Source organism: Rhipicephalus sanguineus, chromosome 10, assembly GCF_013339695.2.
Source record: "Rhipicephalus sanguineus isolate Rsan-2018 chromosome 10, BIME_Rsan_1.4, whole genome shotgun sequence".
Classification (NCBI taxonomy): Eukaryota; Metazoa; Arthropoda; class Arachnida; order Ixodida; family Ixodidae; genus Rhipicephalus; species Rhipicephalus sanguineus.
In genome coordinates, this window is record NC_051185.1 from 136,558,162 (window position 1) to 136,579,657 (window position 21,496).

The following is a 21,496-nucleotide window of genomic DNA, read 5'->3' on the forward strand; positions in this document are numbered from 1 at the left end:
CTGGCTTGGTTAGGCTTTAACCCTCTCACCTCTCTCTTTCCCATCCCTTGCTTTACTATACTAAGAAGAACAGACTGTTGGGCTAGTTGGTCATCCATGAATATCCATTAGCTTATCCATGCACACTGAAAGAGGTTATCCGTGAACACTGAAAGAGTGTCACTGTACTATACATGGCTATGCTTTTTGTCTTTTTTTTTCCGATGTTTTTTTGTGTGTTTCTTTCTATCTTTCTCTCTCAGCCTTTTCTCTGTCTTTCTATTTTTCTCTTCCCTTTATTCTTTTTCTCTTTCCTTCTGTGCCTCTCTATCTCTCTTTAGTCGTTTGCTCACCTTCCTTTCTATTTCTCTACCTTTCTCTCTGTCTCCCCTCCTCTATTCCCTCCTCACTTCCTTTTCCCACCCCCTTGCTGTGCTATACTATCCAGGACTATGCAATTCTCAGCAAGCGTGCCTGGACAGCCGAGTAATTACGACGCTCGCCTTTCGAATCTCACCTCACTAAGAAATTTTTGTCGCTAAGAATTTCTCTCGTTCTATCGCCCATCATAGTTATTGCATCCCGCGCCGGACAAATCGGCGTACATGGGAGCGAAGAAGACGACGAAGAGAGTGCATGCCAGTTCATGATGATGATGCCCATTGTGGAAAAGTGAAAACACACGGGCGAGAGAGACGATACAGGTGCTATAATTTCAATTGACATTCATTTTCAGAAAGACAACAGATATAAACACACATCTGGTCATGCGCAATGACTCCGTCCAGTAGGCAAAAAAAATGAGAGATCTACAATTCATTTTTCTCGCCTACAACCGTGAAATCAGCGAACCTAGATCCTTATCCGACAGTAGTAAAGACTGATGCACTTATCTCTCGACCTTACGATGAAAAAATTCGTGGCTACCTTTCTAGCTGTTTGATCGCACTGTTGAAATAATATGGTTGTGTCATCAAAATAAACAGTAGATTTTCACTTTGTGCAATGAAGGGACAGGTGGCCTTCTTTTTGCAGTTGGACGGAGTCATTGCACATGACCAGATGTATGTTTATATGTTGTCTTTCTGAAAATAAACATCAGTTGAAAGTATAGCGCCTGTATCGTCTCTCTTGCCCGTGTTTCTTGTGCTATTCGGCAGTGTGTTCATACCAACAAGCTCGGCTTTCCTTGCTAAGGATGATGATAGTTTCCTTTCTACGGCACACGTTGAGCATAACGGCTCTGCTGTAAAAAAAACATGGCCGATCCCCCTTTCATGGGAATCGGTATAACACGAAAGTGAAACGTGTCTTCACGGGGGTAGTTGAGCGTTTATTGTGCATTGTTTCGCCTCAAGGGCGAAGGAATGAATGCTATAGCAACAAATTGTAATGTCACGCAAAGAACGGCAAGCAGCTCGAAACTTGCAGCGCGCTGTAAAGCAGAAAGGACGCACGAAAAGAACACACACAGAATGAGCGCGAACTTACAACTGCACAATTGTTACTTCTTTGTGTGTGAGCAGTGCGCTTCTTTTGGAAACGCGGCCGCTGCAGCGAGCAAAGTGACCTTTGTGCTCTCTGTAACGTCAACGGAAACTTGCGATGAAAGCACAAGACCTACACACTGCCCCCATCACGAGATAAGCGCGCACACGAGACACCCCCTGTAGAAGTACACTTGCATCGCAATGCGCGGTACAACGGCCTTCTATAAAGCGCGCCATCCGCCCTCTTCGCACCATCTCACTAGTGATGACAAGAACATGCTGAAGCCACCAAGCTCCGAGTACCGCCAATGGTAAATGGTGTGTATAAATAGCTCACCGTTCATAAGCTGAAGAACGTACGCTCTGTGGCCGAGTGGTTTTGTGCCGCACGCTGCGGAGCGAGGGGTCGAAGGTTCGTCTCCTGGCAATGTAACTCTTTCTTCTAGTTTTTTTGTTTGCCATCTGTTTGTGTATACTTTACGTCATATTCATGACGGAAATACGTCAGTGGAGCCGTGGTGGACCCCGGCAGAAAACACTTTCGTCCTAATATATTGGTGTCTGTGTCTTTTTGTTCTTTCTGTCTTTATTCAAAGTGTATTTAAAAACATAATTTGATTGCCCTTTTGCATCTCATGCATAGCACTTTTGTTCATGGTGTAACACTTGGCAGATGATTATTAACTTCCACAAAAATGTGTCTTTGCCATTTTTACAAGGTGCCTAACACCTTCTCTTTTCTCATACTCTTACGATAACTGAGTACTACTAAAGGTAAGGGAATCTAAATATCTGGCACTCCTTTTGACCTACAACCTTTCATGAGTAAACATATTGAAACAATATGCAATAATAAATTATTAAGAAAGCTCGGCTATCTTCAATGGACACTTCGGGTGGCTCCGCAAAGTTCTAAACTGCTGACTTATCAAACACCAATTCTTGAATACGCATCTTTAGTATGGAACCTTGTTCAAGAAAATGATAGTCGCGGGGTTGAGTCTGTGCAGTCTGGAGCCGTTCATTTAATATGCTGTGGATATGGCAGATATTCAACTTCCTCTATCCTTTCTAGTCTTACACCTTGGTCAACACGTCACCGCACTGAATGTTTCTCTGCATTCTCTAATTAAATCGTTGTGCCTCAATTGTTTAGACAAAATGTTAAGTTCGCTGATCCATCCTCTTCTTGTAGCTCTCACAAACTAAATCTTTTAACATTTCAAGCTAGAACTTATATATTCAAACTTATATATTCAATTTTCCCTGTAATGCATTACCAGGAGGTGTTTGTGAATTGCCTTGTCATGACCATTTGTCTGTACTTGATGTGGGATGTGTAATCACTCCCACTACTCAGATAACTTGACTGCAGCATGCACAGACAGGTCTCATCTGTTCACTGCAATACGTCCTTTGTGAAGTGCTGCCAACGTGAGCTCTTTTACTTTTAACTGTCTTCGTCATTTCTACGCTACTCTTTACACATTTACATGTCACTTGATTTTGCCATTACATCAAGGCGACATTGAGGACAAACATAATGATCTGGGTGTGTCTGTCATAAGCAGTAACAAAAATTCTGCTGACTGCTTATAAGAATGGAAATTATTAGGGGGTTTTCCCAAATATTCGGCCATGGCCGATTATGCAGTTAAAGAAGTGAACATTTGGACGAATTCAAATATTCGAGCAAGTCATGACTTACGAGTGCTAGGCATTCTTATTTTCCAAGTAAAACATTGCTGATACATACCCGCCTGGCTACATTGTATTTCACGGCTACTGCATGCTACTGTTCTGTGCTTATTTATAATGTGTTTCTGTCAATTTGCGACGTTTTACTGTAATCATTGAGAAGTATGCATGGTGTGTGCATTACCTTCGTACTTCACTTCAGCCTATTCGGCACACTCAGGCGACCGGGGCAGTTCCTTTCACCAAGCTTAATTCTGCAGGTCTCTTATACAGCAAATGTTGTACTTTTGCATTCTATTAACAGGTACACTAAAATAACCATCAAGAATGTTACCTAAGCAATGTTTAAAGCTTGAAAAAAAAAAGCATATAGTGTGCGATCATCAGATAAGGGAGAGGGCCAGTTATGTTTTTTCATTCTCCTTGAAGGGCGATGATTGATGTTGATGAAGCTGGAGGCAGCTAGGAGCTTCTTGTTCTGTTTTCATGTAACTGACCCTTTACACATGTAACCTCTGCCTGGTGCATGCCGTGCCAGCATGTTGAACATTGTAATGTAGATGCACTGAGTGAAATGCACAAACGAGGAACATAATAAGAGGACAAGACTAGGGATGCGCAAACTTTCAACTGTTTATTTTTACAAAAGCACGTCAAAGATAGACACAAAAAATATTGAAGATAACAAGGACTGTGTTATAACGTGTTGTTCATGGAAGCAGGCCATTTTGGTGCTATCATGCTCCACGTGTGTATTCTTAACTAATCTGGTGGTTGTCAATAAAGCTAAATGCTGCCTCACTGAGGGCAATACATGCAGAGCTCACAAGATTGTGTGATTTAAACATGAAAAATGCCTCGATGATTTCGCGTGTTCTCTTAGACCTGCAATGCGCCAACGTTTGCGTTTGGTTAAAAATGGGATAACATCCGCATCTTGCGCAATGAGTAGCTAAGTGCCCTGGTGACTGCAGCATTTCTCTTGCATACCTATGTTCTCTTAATCTTGTGTTTATGCAACACCCAGTCTGCCCAACATTGCATTTTCCGCACGTGAACAGAATTTCATAGACTACGCCGTCGTCACATTCTAAATATTTGTTTACATGTTTGATGGTGCATTTTTTCACGAGCGTAGTTTCGGGGGAATCATTAACTTGTTTGCAAAGGCCTTTAAGCTTTAAAAAGGCAGAGAAAACAACTTTAGCACCATGGTTTTCCCCAATCATTTGGAGAGCATGAGAAGTCTTGTGCATATATGGAACAACACATATGTTCCTAGTTTGCTTGTTTTCTTTTGGTGCCTTCTTACTCCCGAGCAAACTTTTTAGGACCTTTTCAGTGACAGAAGCTATTAAAGACGCCGGATATCCGCTGTTCTTAAGCTTCGCTGCTTGTTACACGATACTAGCATTGACCTTGTGGTCACATGATCTTCTGACTGCCAATGTAAAGCACGAGGAAGCTATGGCCCTCTTGACGAGCTTCGTATGACCTCAGTCGTACGGCAGCAGGGACTTATTGCTCCTAGTTTTATACTCCCAGCATGTATAGGATTCATGGAAAGTTAGCTGCAATCTAAAAATTGCAAGGCTGTCATTATTTGGCATGGGATGGGATGGAAAAATGGGATCACATCTGCAAGATGCGGATGTGATTCCGTTTTTAACCAAACGCAGACCTTGGCGCACTGCAGGTCTAAAAGAACACGCGGAATCATGGAGGCATTTTTCATGTTTAAATCACACAATCACGTGAGCTCTGCATCTATTGCCCTCAGTGAGACAGCATCTAACTTTAGTGACAACTGCCAGATTAGTTAAGAATACACACGCGGAGCATGATCGCACCAAAATGGCCTGCTTCCACAAACAACACGTTGTAACATAGTCCTTGTTATCTTCAATGGTTTTTGTGTATATCGTTGACGTGCTTTTGCGAAAATAAACAGTTGAAAGTTTGCGCACCACTAGTCCTGTCCTCTTGTTAAGTTCCTCGTTTGTGCATTTTGCTCAGCGCATCTACATTACAATGCCATACCAACTAGCCCAAATTGAAGCTTGCTAAACGTTGAACATTCCTGATAAGTTTGGATTGTTCTGATAACCTTGAGCATGCAACATCAACAGTAGAGTTTATTCTGAAACTAACGCGGCTATCAGCGCTAAGGCTGAAACCTTCGATGCCACATGTATAAATGCGATGCACCTTACCGCTGAATAGATTAACAACAGCAAGGTTCGTGCAGACCCTTGCAAACCCTGAAAACCGTTGAATTTGAAAATTTTCAGAGCCCTTGAAGGTCGTGGAATTGTATTATGACCTTGAAAACCTTTGAATTTCGGGACCAGTGCAGTCTAAAAGTCCACAGTGCAGCCTGCTTTCTGTTGTATATTAACATAAATTCGCCAAACTTTCAATTTCAGAAACAATGCAACGTGGGAGTTTGCATGAATTCTGTTTGTGCAAGCCTTGTCCTCTTGTTCATTTCACCCATCAGTGCATTTTTATTTTATTTATTTATTTACAGATACTGCTGTCTCATGTTTTAGACATTGCAGGAGTGGTTACAAGAAATGCACAAGAACAACGACAACAAAAAGCAATGAAAAAAAAATAGTACATAATTGGACACTTGTTTTACAAACTGCATGTGGTCGTCGACTCAAAGAACTGTCAAGATTATTCCAAGTGTCAACTGTGCACGGAAAAAAAGAGCATTTATAACAGTCAATATAACACCTGAATGGCACAATGTTCAGCGGATTGTATCGGCGGGTCACATGGGTAGTATGACCGGTTAAAGAAACGGGTGTAGCTATGTGGACAGATTTGTGCACGATGTTATGTAACATGATAAGCCGATCGCACATACGTCGGTGTTCTAAACGATTCAGCGATAAAACGTGGTAGTGCTCTGAAGGGAAGAAGTTATGGTCGTAGCGATTAAAAATAAATCGGATTGCTTTTCGCTGGACGGACTCAAGTTTATCTTTGTCATTTGCAAGACGTGGTGACCATACGACTGACGCATATTCAAGAAGAGGCCTGACCAGTGACTTATAGGCTATAAGCTTGCATTCTTTTGTGGCACCTTTTAACGTTCTTCTTAAGTAACCAATTTCTTCAGTGATTTTGCTGAAATAAGGTCAACGTGTTTGTGCCACTTTAAGTTGGGAGAGAATACAACACCAAGGTACTTAAATTTCTGGATGTTTCCTAGTGTATGTTTGGGATTGCCATACCTAAATTGCAATGGTTCCTTTTTATTAGTAAAAGCCATTGTCACAGTTTTCTGAAAATTAAGCTCCATCTGCCACATTCTGCTCCAGTCGAAAAATGAAGAAAACACATCATTTAACAAAACCTGGTCACTGCCACTACTCACGTTGGAATACAAAACACAGTCATCGGCGTATAGACGTAGCTTAACTGGAGTGTTAGTTACAACTTGAATGACATCATTAATGTAAATTATGAACAAAAAGGGTCCCAAAACAGAGCTGTGCTGATGTGTGTCAGGAAATATGACCTGATGATGACTGTTCGTGGTTGTAGCGAACAAACTGACTCCTCAGGTGCAAATAATCCGTAATCCAGCCAAGTAATTTGTCAGCATATGGGCCTGTGAGAAAGTTGTGAAGTTTGAAAATAAGTTTTTTATGGCATACTTTGTCGAAAGCTTTGGAGTAATCAACAAAGATGGCGTCGATTTGTTCATGGTTGTTAAGTGAGGAGGCGATGTCATGCGTCAATTCGATCAGCTGTGTAACCGTGGGAAAACCGCTGCAAAGTCCATGCCGATGCTGTGAAAGGATATTGTTGTCAGTTAGGAATTGAATAATGTGCTTGTGAATGATGTGCTCCAGTAGCTTGCAGCACGTAATAATGAAATTGGTCTGTAGTTAGAAATGATTTCCTTCTTACCCGATTTGAAGATAGGAACAACATTGGTAATCTTCCAAATTCGCGGAACCCGTTTGGAGTCAAGTGATTTGATAAATATAATTATAAGGTACCGTGCACACCATTCAGAGTACCTTTTCAAAAAAACGGGGATAGCATCTGGACTGGCACTTCTAGTAATATCTATGTTTAGTTAGAGATTGTGAATTCAACATCCGGAATAGCTACCGATACAGAGGGGGGGGGAGGAAAGAAGGGACGGTGCCGTTATCAGTGGTAAACACAGACCTGAAATAACTATTGAAGGCTTCGGAGATCGTCTGAGCGTCCGAGCAGGTTTCGTTATCAATAATGAATGAGCAAGGGCTGGTGGGAGGTGGACTAGTTGTCTTCCAATACTTAGTCGGATTTTCCCTAATGAACGTTGACAATGTGTTATTGTAATAGAAGTCTCTGGCTTCATGCATTTTATTTTTTAGTGTTGTTTTTAACGTACACAGAAGAAAATCTTGGTTTGGCTTGGAGGGGCATCGGCGACGTAGTCGCTTTATGCGGTGAATAAGCTGTATTATTTCTCTGTTGTACCACGGGTGTTTAGGATTGCGCTTGACACATTTGTTTGACACAAATTTCGATATACATTCGGACACTATCGCACCAAAGTGTTCCACTAACGTGTTCACACCACATGTGTTGCTGGAAAACAGAAAATTATCATAGGAATCTGCTAGCACGGAAAGTACATCTTTATCATAGGCACGTGAGAAACCAGTCACAACTTTGTATTCTTGTTTTTTAAGTTCGCAGGTAACAGAAAAATTAACAAAGACTGTATTGTGGTCTGAAAGACCTTCTACAACTGTACACTCAAAGTCATCGTTCAATAAGTCAGCCGTAACAAAGACAAGGTCCAGGATTAAACAACCTCTAGTGGCTCTGTGAACAACTTGAGTAAAATCATGGGTTACAGCGAAGTCAATCAAAGAGTTACAGAGAACTTTGTCACGGCCGGTTGTGGTGAAGGACTCCCAGTTAATGTGGGGCGCATTTAAATCCCCGCATATGATCAGTTTGCGGTCGTGAAGTCTGTGCTTTACGATATAGTCGGTGATTGCCAATATGCAATTGCCATCTTTATTTGGCGGCCAGTATACAGCGCCGATCGCTACAAACACACTGCATACCCTAATCTTACACCAGGCAGACTGTTTCAAGGAGGTGAGGCAGTGTCGCGTACTCAGTGCCATTTTTGATAAAGAGCGCCATGCCACCACCGCGACCACAGGACCTGTCGTTTCGAATAACCGAGTAACCAGAGGGCAGAAATTCATTTTCAAAGATAGATTCATTAAGCCAGGTTTCAGTGACACATATAACTGACGGGTTATGACACTCTGCTAGGCAACTGAAGTCGACAAACCTGTTTACAAGACTGCGGGCGTTCAAACACAAAAGTGTTAACTTTTTTGATTCATTGTGCCTGGTGTCAGTTCATTGCTTTCTCTGCTTTCTTTTCTCTTCTTATTGCTGCTATCATGCGCCGGGATTCTCTCTTCTCGCGCATCATCCCAAATGAACAATCCTTCGCCAATCTTTATCTTGTTGGAGATTAGCTTAACCATCTGACCAGCCCTCCGAAGTTCTGCAGTGCTTTCCCACAGTTTCTTGCGTATCTGCCTTGTAGTAGGGGAGTAGTCTTCTGATACAGAGTAGTTGCTGCCTTTTAGTCTAAAGCAATTTTTTAGTATGTTTAGTTTCTCACGGTGATCGAACGGTTTGATAATAACCGGTCGATACCTGTTAATTTGCTTCCGACCCACTCTGTGAATTCTTTCTGCTGAAATAACTTTTATACCAAGTTTATCAGAGAACACTTCTTTCAACGCAAGCTGCGACAAGTTCTTCATATGTTTCGTTTGGTTTTTCAGCTACACCAAAAACTATTACTAAGTTGTTGCGTCTGCTGTAATCTTCTAGGTCGACAAGCTTTCTTTTCAAAACTGCAACTCGTGAGTCTAGGTCGCGTGTTAAGTTTTTGATTTCATTTATCGCAGATGTAGCTTCGCCCACCTGCTGTAATTTAACCTCAATATCCCCCAACCTTCGTTGAATATCTTTCTGGCCCTTGAGCAGTTCAGCTAGAACCTGCTGAGCGCCAGGCCCTGGATTAAACTCAAGGTCACCATATAGCATGAGTAGCGACAATACGAACGACAATACGACAATAACCTAAATGTTCGAAATAAATCCGGAGGCTTTTTAGCGGAGCACTGCAGGAGGTGTGGTTGCTCGCCGGCTTTTTCCGCTACAAAGTTTTTAAAGAAATCAAGTGACAGGACGGAGCGGGAAATTATTGAAGCTTTCTTTATTAACAGATCCTCTGACAACTGCGTAAGCAGGGCTTCCGTTTTACTGAGTGACGCCGAGATTCAGTATCTTGATGGTTTTATTTAGCTTCTACAGTGTTTCACCAATGCATATGTTCATACTTTCTCCCGTTTTTTTTACTTTCTCCTTTTTTTTGCCTTTTTTTTTGCCTTTTTTTTTGCACCAGCGGGTTAAATAATTGTACCATTGTGAGCATTGTGATATTGCTGCTAGGCATTTGTTGATAAGTGTCCATTTCTGGGTTTTGTTTGCTTGGTATGTTGGTCAATTGGCTCTTGGAAAGAGCAAAAATCAGGTTGTTAGTATATCGCGGTTGATAAACCAAAAGAAAAAGAAAAAAAAAAAACGATCATTTCTGTTTGACTACCAATGTGTCATTTATCAAGTTTAAGCGCACTTATAAGGCAGTTGGTTGCAAAATAAATCCAGTTGTAAGTCGGCGCTCGTTTGTGTTGCGTGTTCTTGTCCATTGTCTCAGTTGCGCTGTGCCTTCCCATTCCCATTCCCATTACGGGCAATAAAGTACATTTCAATCAGTCTCCGTGGGCACGGCAGCTGGACAAAGCAAGGCCCATTGGTTTTAATTGTGGAAGCATTGTTACTAACCTGCATTAAAAAGAGGAACGGATTTGACATGGTGCCCACTAGACGCCAGCCGACGTGCCCACTGAAGCAATCCGATGGAGACAGAGCTTTTATATCTTGGGTCGACGTTATCGATGAAGTTGCACACGGGTGTCCCCAGTCGTTGCCCAGATTCAGGAATTTCTCTGTGCAGTCTCCGTGCTGGTTTGCTCATGGAACAGGGGTGGATTCCGTGTTCGCTGTGCTGGCTTCCGTAGTCAAGGCGGTCAAAGCAAACTGCATTGAAAAGAGGAACGGATTTGACATGGTGCCCACTGGACGCCAGCTGACGTGCCCACTGAAGAAATCCGATGGAGGCGGAGCATTTATATCTTGGGTCGATGTTATCGATGAAGTTGCACACGGGTGTCCCCAGTCGTCGCCCAGATTCAGGAATTCCTCTGCGCAGTCTCCGTGCTGGTTTGCTCATGGAACAGGGGTGGATTCCGTGTTCGCTGTGCTGGCTTCCGTAGTCGAGGCGGTCAAAGCAAACTGCATTGAAAAGAGGAACGGATTTGACATGGTGCCCACTGGACGCCAGCTGACGTGCCCACTGAAGCAATCCGATGGAGACAGAGCTTTTATATCTTGGGTCGACGTTATCGATGAAGTTGCACACGGGTGTCCCCAGTCGTTGCCCAGATTCAGGAATTTCTCTGCGCAGTCTCCGTGCTGGTTTGCTCATTGAACAGGGGTGGATTCCGTGTTCGCTGTGCTGGCTTCCGTAGTCGAGGCGGTCAAAGCAAACTGCATTGAAAAGAGGAACGGATTTGACATGGTGCCCACTGGACGCCAGCTGACGTGCCCACTGAAGAAATCCGATGGAGGCGGAGCATTTATATCTTGGGTCGATGTTATCGATGAAGTTGCACACGGGTGTCCCCAGTCGTCGCCCAGATTCAGGAATTCCTCTGCGCAGTCTCCGTGCTGGTTTGCTTATGGAACAGGGGGGGATTCCGTGTTCGCTGTGCTGGCTTCCGTAGTCGAGGCGGTCAAAGCAAACTGCATTGAAAAGAGGAACGGATTTGACATGGTGCCCACTGGACGCCAGCTGACGTGCCCACTGAAGAAATCCGATGGAGGTGGAGCTTTTATATCTTGGGTCGATGTTATAGATGAAGTTGCACACGGATGTTCCCAGTCGTTGCCCAGATTAAGGAATTCCTCTGCGCAGTCTCCGTGCTGGTTTGCTCATGGAACAGGGGTGGATTCCGTGTTCGCTGTGCTGGCTTCCGTAGTCGAGGCGGTCAAAGCAAACTGCATTGAAAAGAGGAACGGATTTGACATGGTGCCCACTGGACGCCAGCTGACGTGCCCACTGAAGAAATCCGATGGAGGTGGAGCTTTTATATCTTGGGTCGATGTTATAGATGAAGTTGCACACGGGTGTCCCCAGTCGTCGCCCAGATTCAGGAATTCCTCTGCGCAGTCTCCGTGCTGGTTTGCTCGTGGAACAGGGGTGGATTCAGTGTTCGCTGTGCTGGCTTCCGTAGTCGAGGCGGTCAAAGCAAACTGCGTTGAAAAGAGGAACGGACTTGACATGGTGCCCACTGGACGCCAGCTGACGTGCCCACTGAAGAAATCCGATGGAGGTGGAGCTTTTATATCTTGGGTCGATGTTATCGATGAAGTTGCACACGGATGTTCCCAGTCGTTGCCCAGATTCAGGAATTCCTCTGCGCAGTCTCCGTGCTGGTTTGCTCGTGGAACAGGGGTGGATTCCGTGTTCGCTGTGCTGGCTTCCGTAGTCGAGGCGGTCAAAGCAAACTGCATTGAAAAGAGGAACGGACTTGACATGGTGCCCACTGGACGCCAGCTGACGTGCCCACTGAAGAAATCCGATGGAGGTGGAGCTTTTATATCTTGGGTCGATGTTATAGATGAAGTTGCACACGGGTGTCCCCAGTCGTCGCCCAGATTCAGGAATTCCTCTGCGCAGTCTCCGTGCTGGTTTGCTCATGGAACAGGGGTGGATTCCGTGTTCGCTGTGCTGGCTTCCGTAGTCGAGGCGGTCAAAGCAAACTGCATTGAAAAGAGGAACGGATTTGACATGGTGCCCACTGGACGCCAGCTGACGTGCCCACTGAAGAAATCCGATGGAGGTGGAGCTTTTATATCTTGGGTCGATGTTATAGATGAAGTTGCACACGGGTGTCCCCAGTCGTCGCCCAGATTCAGGAATTCCTCTGCGCAGTCTCCGTGCTGGTTTGCTCGTGGAACAGGGGTGGATTCCGTGTTCGCTGTGCTGGCTTCCGTAGTCGAGGCGGTCAAAGCAAACTGCATTGAAAAGAGGAACGGACTTGACATGGTGCCCACTGGACGCCAGCTGACGTGCCCACTGAAGAAATCCGATGGAGGTGGAGCTTTTATATCTTGGGTCGATGTTATAGATGAAGTTGCACACGGGTGTCCCCAGTCGTCGCCCAGATTCAGGAATTCCTCTGCGCAGTCTCCGTGCTGGTTTGCTCGTGGAACAGGGGTGGATTCCGTGTTCGCTGTGCTGGCTTCCGTAGTCGAGGCGGTCAAAGCAAACTGCATTGAAAAGAGGAACGGACTTGACATGGTGCCCACTGGACGCCAGCTGACGTGCCCACTGAAGAAATCCGATGGAGGTGGAGCTTTTATATCTTGGGTCGATGTTATCGATGAAGTTGCACACGGATGTTCCCAGTCGTTGCCCAGATTCAGGAATTCCTCTGCGCAGTCTCCGTGCTGGTTTGCTCGTGGAACAGGGGTGGATTCCGTGTTCGCTGTGCTGGCTTCCGTAGTCGAGGCGGTCAAAGCAAACTGCATTGAAAAGAGGAACGGACTTGACATGGTGCCCACTGGACGCCAGCTGACGTGCCCACTGAAGAAATCCGATGGAGGTGGAGCTTTTATATCTTGGGTCGATGTTATAGATGAAGTTGCACACGGGTGTCCCCAGTCGTCGCCCAGATTCAGGAATTCCTCTGCGCAGTCTCCGTGCTGGTTTGCTCGTGGAACAGGGGTGGATTCCGTGTTCGCTGTGCTGGCTTCCGTAGTCGAGGCGTTCAAAGCAAACTGCATTGAAAAGAGGAACGGATTTGACATGGTGCCCACTGGACGCCAGCTGACGTGCCCACTGAAGAAATCCGATGGAGGTGGAGCTTTTATATCTTGGGTCGATGTTATAGATGAAGTTGCACACGGGTGTCCCCAGTCGTCGCCCAGATTCAGGAATTCCTCTGCGCAGTCTCCGTGCTGGTTTGCTCGTGGAACAGGGGTGGATTCCGTGTTCGCTGTGCTGGCTTCCGTAGTCGAGGCGTTCAAAGCAAACTGCATTGAAAAGAGGAACGGATTTGACATGGTGCCCACTGGACGCCAGCTGACGTGCCCACTGAAGAAATCCGATGGAGACAGAGCTTTTATATCTTGGGTCGATGTTATAGATGAAGTTGCACACGGATGTTCCCAGTCGTCGCCCAGATTCAGGAATTCCTCTGCGCAGTCTCCGTGCTGGTTTGCTCGTGGAACAGGGGTGGATTCCGTGTTCGCTGTGCTGGCTTCCGTAGTCGAGGCGTTCAAAGCAAACTGCATTGAAAAGAGGAACGGACTTGACATGGTGCCCACTGGACGCCAGCTGACGTGCCCACTGAAGAAATCCGGTGGAGGTGGAGCTTTTATATCTTGGGTCGATGTTATCGATGAAGTTGCACACGGATGTTCCCAGTCGTCGCCCAGAGTCAGGAATTCCTCTGCGCAGTCTCCGTGCTGGTTTGCTCGTGGAACAGGGGTGGATTCCGTGTTCGCTGTGCTGGCTTCCGTAGTCGAGGCGGTCAAAGCAAACTGCATTGAAAAGAGGAACGGACTTGACATGGTGCCCACTGGACGCCAGCCGACGTGACGTGCCCACTTGGTTCTCTCTCTGTTTCCACACATGTCCTTACGACTTCACTCTTGTCTCCTGCGTTTGTGCTGCTTTTTTACCTGTTAAGCAAGCAGTGCATGTAGCTAGTACACTGTAATGATGTGAAGCCTTGCTAATACTGGAGCCTTGCTAATACCAAGCCTTGTTTATAGCACCTGTCCTGAACATTTGTTGTGTGTAGGGAACTACTTTGGAGGCATCAAGGCTAGACTTTTCTACAGTATAATACAGTTAAAACTCGATCTAACAAAACCCAATTTTACGGAGTTCCCAATCTAAGGAAGAAATTTGCATTCTCCAGCAGGTACTCATCAGGATCAACGTTGTTGTCACTTGAAATAACGAAACTAACTTGGAACCAAAACTGATTTAACGAAGTTTTTAAAGAAATAAATTAGTAAAAAGAAGTGCCAATTTTTTCTATTTAGTAAACAGATGGCTTTTTTTTCTTCAAGTGCAGGCACTAAATGCTGTTGCGTTACAGCATCTATTACTACCCATAGTCATGATCCTGGTTTTACTTTGACAAGGCTACACGCCACCCGTACCAGATGGTGCTACGGGTGGAGGTGGTTTATTGTTCCTCTCAATGCTCCCACAGAAACGCTACGGTGGGCTTTTGTTACTTCATGGTTTATGCGACAGATTTTACTGATCATCTCCGTGCAACTTTCTTGCTCGCATAATCACTGCATTCATTCTCTCTGTCTTTGCATTTTGGCTGCATGTCATATTTCATGTGACTGTCTACCTGGCCTGCATCGGCCAGACCACATATGTAAGGCTCAGTGTTCGGTAGACTTGAACACACTTTTCACAAGAGCATGTGTGAGCAGCAAAAACAATGCCATGGTAGATTTTTGGTGTCTCTGTGTTACAGTTTTAGATTTCGAAGGACTGAAAACCCCCTTTCTCGATATTGCAAGCTTCCTAATTTAACGAAGTAACTTGAGCTTGGTGCTGACTTCGTTAAATAGAGTTGCAACTTTATGTGTATAAGTGTGATAAATTTATTCAGAATTTTAAATATTGTTATTGTAAAAAAAATCCCGCAGATCCCACGCACTGTGGGAATCGATGTAATGCGAAGCATGATTAGAAAAAACAGAGCAATACCACAGGACACACAGGAAGGGAACGCAGACAGATGGCTGGTTAGCCATCCACTGTAGGTCGTGCACGTGCTCACCTATTTTTGAGAAATGTAGTGTTGTCAGTAAGCACAGGGATCGCCTAACACGCGAAGTTGTTGAAGCGTATAAGATTGTGCAGTTGGGTAAAAACTGTGTCAGCACCCCGTCAATCGCATTATTGCCCAAGGAAATGGAGTATCTACGGAGGCGCTTGACGTAATCTGTCTCGGTTGTGCTATTCGCGGCCTATCTGCGCTATGTCCAGTGACGCACTATTACGCGAGTGGTTATCATGTGTATTTATAGGCGATGCATTTGGTTTTTCACAATAAATTTGTTGAGAGTTCAGCGCTGTGTGCGTTCCCTTCCTGTGTGTCCTGTGGTTTTGCGCTGTTTTTTCTAATCATGTACAACCAACAAGCCCAGCCCTCCGCACTAATGCGAAGCAGCCAGCAAAGAGCTGCACAAATCGCCTTGTTTGTCTTTGAGACAAATGAAGTCATTCGTGACATGCAGTTCACTATCGCGTGTTTGTCAGGCATTCATGCACATACAATCTGATATATACCATGCTACTGAAACGTGTATTTTGGTACGTACAATGCATGATTTGTCATTTATGTTCGTCACACACTCATGTCATGCCATACCAACTTTGGTATATATCCAGTTAACAAAATAGCCAGAAGCGCATCAAGACAATGTCGTAAATCATGCTGTACATGACGTCATAATTTTCATGTTACCACCTGCCATTTAAGTTTGTTTTACAGTCACATCACGCAATACCACTTTTGGTATTTATCAAGCTAGCGATCCGGCTGCGAGCGTGCCATCAGTGTGGCATGTAAGCCATTCTGTACATAACATGCATGTCATGATTTTCATGTTACCACCTGTCATTTATGTTCGTCTTAGAGTCACATCACGCAATACCAACTTTGGTGTCAATCAAACGAAGCGGCTGCGGGAGTCGTATGAGCGTGGCATGTAAATCATGCCCTACATGACATGCATGTCATGAGCGTTATGTTACTATATGATAGAACACCTTGTAGTGCATGACCGCTCTCTTGGTGAAGTGTGCATGCTAGGGCGACCAAACTTGACTGTGGAGAAGAAATGAAAGTCTACATTTTTGAGTTGTGTGACTCAGTGGTCTCCCCATATTCAGCAAACCTAAAGAGGAGGCACTGCTACGATGCAACAGCACACTGACAGGAACGTACTATAGCATTGTAACAAATGTAATCTAAATATGTGTAGCACATGAATAATCTTTAGCGATATTGTTTGTTCAGTTTAGAAGATTCAATAATCGCTCTAAGGGCAGAATAGCAGGAAGGCAACAGCGTAAGTGTTCCTTATAGTCACCTTGGTGTCTTAGGATTGGGGTACATCAGAAGAAATTTTCTGTATAGGATGGGGCAAGTTTGACTGCTCCCTCTAATGATGTTGGCACCTACCAGAAAACTTTTGTGTACTCTCTTGCAGGTGTGATGGCAGTGGGCCCACTAGTGTCTGAGGTGTGCTTCACATTTGTGCTGGCAGCCGTGCTGTTACACCGGTATGGCAACTTCAGCCAGCATCCGCTGCTTGTCACAGTCAGTGTGTTCGTGGCCTGGTACTTCTCCTTCACCATCATCTTCATTCTGCCCCTGGACGTGTCCACGGTCAGACAACTTTATTTTGAACCCTCTGTCATGTTAACCTCTTTCAGCAATGCCTCAAGCCCTTGTCACTACGTGTTTCATGACTTTCCTGCAGAAGACAACTCTTTCTTGATACATTCTGTGCTGGCAATGCCTGGACCACGACAAAATAAGCAGCTTTTGCCACTTAAGGCTTGTTCACACCTGCGACTGGCATCAATCACACGACCAAGTTAGTTGCAAAGCGACTGCTCGCAAATGGCTGCTTTGGTAGCAAAGCGATTGCTTTGGCTCAGTCGCTTGCTGCTTCATTTTACAGCCGCGCGACTGCAGTCACAAACCTTTGAACACATAACGTGTGCAGGAACAGTAGGTGAGCTTATCTTTTGGTAATGCAAGCCATACGCGAGCAGATATGAATTCTTTGCGTGCATTAGTTGAACGCAGGTGTGAACATCGGTTTCTTCAGTTGCTTTTTGGTTGCCAGTTGCAAATGGTTGCGTGACCGGTGCAATTCGCACTTGTGAATTGACCTGAAATGATGAAAGCTTGTCAATTAGTTTATTGAAAGCCCGTGTAAAACAGCTGAGCCACCATTTGACTACGTCACAGCAGTGGAGTGCCAACCACGATGACCTTACCATCTTGCCGCATTGCTGGTAGTTGTACTCTCTCCCAACCGGAGCCGATCTGTGAGCACCCGTCTCGAAAGCAGTGACTGTTCTGGTTCATCACAATACCAAAGTTCCTGTGCCTCACAGAGCCTTGAAAACAACACTTTGGGGTCATTTCATGCAAGACATCCCAGACATTACGCTTGACCTCATATTCTGTTCTAAAAGTTGTGGGCAATTATTTTATTTATTTTATTTATTTAGTTACAATACTGTAAGCCCTCACGGGCTGTCACAGGGGTGGGAAAGCGTAATATACAACATTAAATACAATATTATGCACAAATCATTTCCAAATGACGCTGAAAAACTTCAGCTGATTCACAATCAATAAATACACTGGCATCAAGCTTGTTCCAGTCAATAATTGTACGAGGCAGAAATGAAAATTTGAACACATCAGTTCTCGTGGCATAGGGTGAAGTAACATACGGATGATTGATACGCGGCGACACTCGGGCTGGGGGGTACAAGTACAAAGTTGGATCTAGGTTTAGTGTTTTGTTATAGAGTTGGTATAGAAACTTCAAGCGTGCGATTTGTCTGTGCGTAGACAGCTTCTGAAGGTTAGCCCTGTGGAGTAACACGGTCACTGATTGCGTCCTCTGGTAGCACGAATAAATAAACCTGGCTGCCATTCGCTGGATCCTTTCTAGCTCATCGCCAAGCTTTTGACAGTGTGGATCCCATGTAATACTGGCATATTCTAGGGTTGGGCGTACTATTGTTTTGTAAGCCATCAGTTTTGTCTCAGGCAGAGCATCTCTTAGCTTCCGCTGCAGAAGACCCAGCTTACGTTCAGCCGAACCACAAATATTTTCAATATGCTTGTTCTAGGTCAAATTCGAAGTAATTGTAACGCCGAGATATTTTACCTGACTAGATCGCTTAACATCTTTATTTTTCATTGTGTACGTGGGCGTCAATTGCGCTTTCTTATTTGATACCGTCATGCATGTAGTCTTGTCGAAATTAATTTTCATATCCCATTTCTCACACCACTTGTCAACAGCACACAAAGCATCATTGAGCAAGACCTGGTCAGCAATGCTTTTTACACAAGTATATAACACACAGTCATCCGCGAACAGTCTCACATCAACGGAAAAGTGAACAACTTTTGCAATGCCATTGATGTACAACAGGAATAAAATTGGACCCAACACCGATCCCTGTGGTACTCCAGACATAACAGGCAATGTATGTGACCGCGCTCCGGTAATTTCTACAAATTGCTCCCTGTTATGCAAATAGGCAGTGACCCATTTTATAATTTCCACAGCCACACCAAGCTCACGCATTTTTTTCGATCAGCTTTGCATGACAAACGGTGTCAAATGCCTTTGACAAATCTATCGCGATCATATCTATTTGCTCCCTAGAATTAAGTGCAGTTGCGAATGTGTGTATTGTTTCAAAAAGCTGGGTGACAGTTGACAGGCGTTTGCGGAAACCATGTTGATGCTTGTAAAAAAGTTTATTTTCTTTAATATACTGCACTAATTGTTTAGAAATGATATGCTCTAATATTTCACACGTGGTGCATGTGATAGAGATCGGGCGGTAATTAGCTACATTGAGTTTGTCTCCAGATTTTAATAGAGACACTACTCTGGCCATTAGCCAGTCCCTTGGCACCTTTCCTTCTCGCAGCGATACACTAAATATTCTGAACAAAAATTGTGAAACCCATTCACAGTATCGTCTTAGGAACTCATTTGGCAACATATCGGGACCTGCCGACTTCTTAGTGTCTAATTTTAGCAACAACGATAAAATACCTTCCTGGGAAATAATTATACGCTCGTCATTACTTTGTTTGTCGCTCCTATTCAAAATAGGTGAATTAACTACATTCCAGGTAAATACTGAGTTAAAATAGTTATTAAATTCTTGAGCGACCAAGACGGAATCATTACATGTGGTTCCGTTTACAGTAACACCGCTTATAGTTGATTTGGAGCCTGACAGATATCTCCAAAACTTCTGGGGTGAGCGTTTCATGTACTCTGTCAATGTTTGAGATAGGAAATGCTTTTTAGATGCCTTTAATTCTGCTCGAACAGTTGTACTAAGATTAGCAATAACCTCAGGATTTCTTGGAATCTTTCGCCTGGCATGCCGTAGTCGGCGTTTCAAGTGGATAATATTGCGAGTTATCCAGGGATTAGATTTCTGCAAGCGTTTCAGCTTCGTTGGTACGAAGAGTGACACACATTTTTTTACGACTGCCGTGAAATACTTCCATAGCGTATCTACATCGTTTGTGTCAGGCAGGGCATCGAAGGCCATTTCCAAGCGATCGAGAATGGAAGTGTCGTCCGCATTATTGAAATCACGAACTTGAACTTTTTGGTTTTCTTGTAAGCACGACCCGTTAATACCCGTCTGATATTCCGTCTGATACATTAATTTTGCAACGAAAAGTATCTTGTGATAGGAATAACAGACCTAGTACCGCTCGGGATTGGCCTTGTATTCTTGTTGGTTCACTGACTACCTGAATCAAGTCATACTTAATCATTATTTCTAGCATATCTTTAGCGGCATGCCTGTCGGTAATTCCTACAGTGTGAGAATCCCAATCAACACCAGGCAAATTAAAGTCCCCAGTGATAATAAGCCTACACCTAGCGTTAGCAACTTCAGATAAGTAATCATCAAGTTTTTCCAAGAAATCCCTAGAGCTTCCTGGTGCTCTATAAATAACGCCTACAATTAAGGCAGTTTCATTCATAAATAACTTGCACCACACGTTTTCCGTTCCATCGATACACGGTAGCTGCACATATTTCAATGGTTTCTTAATCAGTAATGCAACGCCTCCACCTCTCGTTGTTCTATCATGTCGTAGCACATTGCATCACCTAGGAAATACATCCGCATCATTAATGTCACCCTGCAGCCAGGTCTCCGTTAACGCAAGCAGATCGGGCTCATATACTAGAGTCAAACTTTCTATTTCAGTAATTTTATTCAGAACACTTTGCGCATTCACATTTAATAATGTAAGATTTGACCTCGGACGTCAGTTAGTGCGTGATAACGAGCTGTTGGCAGACTTGTCGATTCTAACCCGACCATTTGAGGGCATGTCCCACGCGTAAACAGCGTTATCGATGTGCAGTTTATCATGAACAAGTTTTATCCTCACGCCATCGCGCTTATCGTTCTTAGCGGAATGCCAAAGCAGCTTCCTTTTCTGAAGCGTTCCCTGCGAGAAATCGTCGGACACACTTATCGCAGTTCCCTTCAATTTTTTGCAGTTTCTAAAGACAGCTTCCTTCTCTTTGTAACCATATACCGTAAAAACCCGCGTATAGCCCGGGGTTTTTTTCTAGATTTTAGGGTGCGAAATTTCGGCCCCGTACTATATGCGGGTCCCAAGAATTTTCGGCCCAAATTCAGTTTCGGTTTCGGCATAGCGCGGTGCTATCATTATCATCAGCTGTCTGCGCGCTTCTGCGCTAGGTAGTGTTAGCGGCGTTAGTCTTAACTGGTCAGTTGGTCAGTGGCCTTTGCTTCAACTTGGTGCCCATAACGACGGCCTCGATTTTGCTCCTGTGATTTTACGCCATGTCAGGACCGCGCAGGCAGTACTCTGCTGCTTTTAAAAGAAAAGTTATCGCTGCTGCCGAAACCATCGGCAACTGTGCCGCGGAGCGGCAGTACGGAGTCAACGAGCGGAGTATTCGCGGTTGGCGGAAGCAGAAGGAAGCCCTCTTTGCATGCAGCGGCAAGCGAAAAAGTTTCCGCGGACCAAAAAATGGAGCATTTCCTGACGTGGAACGAGAACTCACAGACTTTGTCCGGGAGCAGCGAGCTGCACATCTCGCTGTCAACATCGAGCTGCTACAAGCGAAGGCAAGGGAGATCGCTCGAGACAAAGGCATTCAGCCGGAGGATTTCAAAGCGAGCAAGCATTGGGTGTCTCGCTTCATGCGCCGCGCTGGGTTCTCCCTACGTCGGCGTACGTCGATCTCCCAGAAGCTACCAGAGAGCTACGAAGAGCACCTCGTGGCTTTTCAAAGGTACATAATTGCGTTGCGAAAGGCAGTCCCCT

General features: G+C 44.6%; 1 protein-coding gene across 1 annotated transcript in view; it reads left to right on the forward strand.

The window, feature by feature from the left end:
- LOC119372486 (G-protein coupled receptor-associated protein LMBRD2B) overlaps positions 1-21,496 on the forward strand; it is a 329,677-nt gene that overhangs the window by 17,578 nt on the left and 290,603 nt on the right. The window contains exon 2 of the mRNA XM_037642956.2: positions 16,602-16,780. Within this exon, the coding sequence (XP_037498884.1) occupies positions 16,607-16,780 (174 nt within the window). The 5' untranslated portion in view covers positions 16,602-16,606. The remainder of the gene's footprint in view (positions 1-16,601; positions 16,781-21,496) is intronic.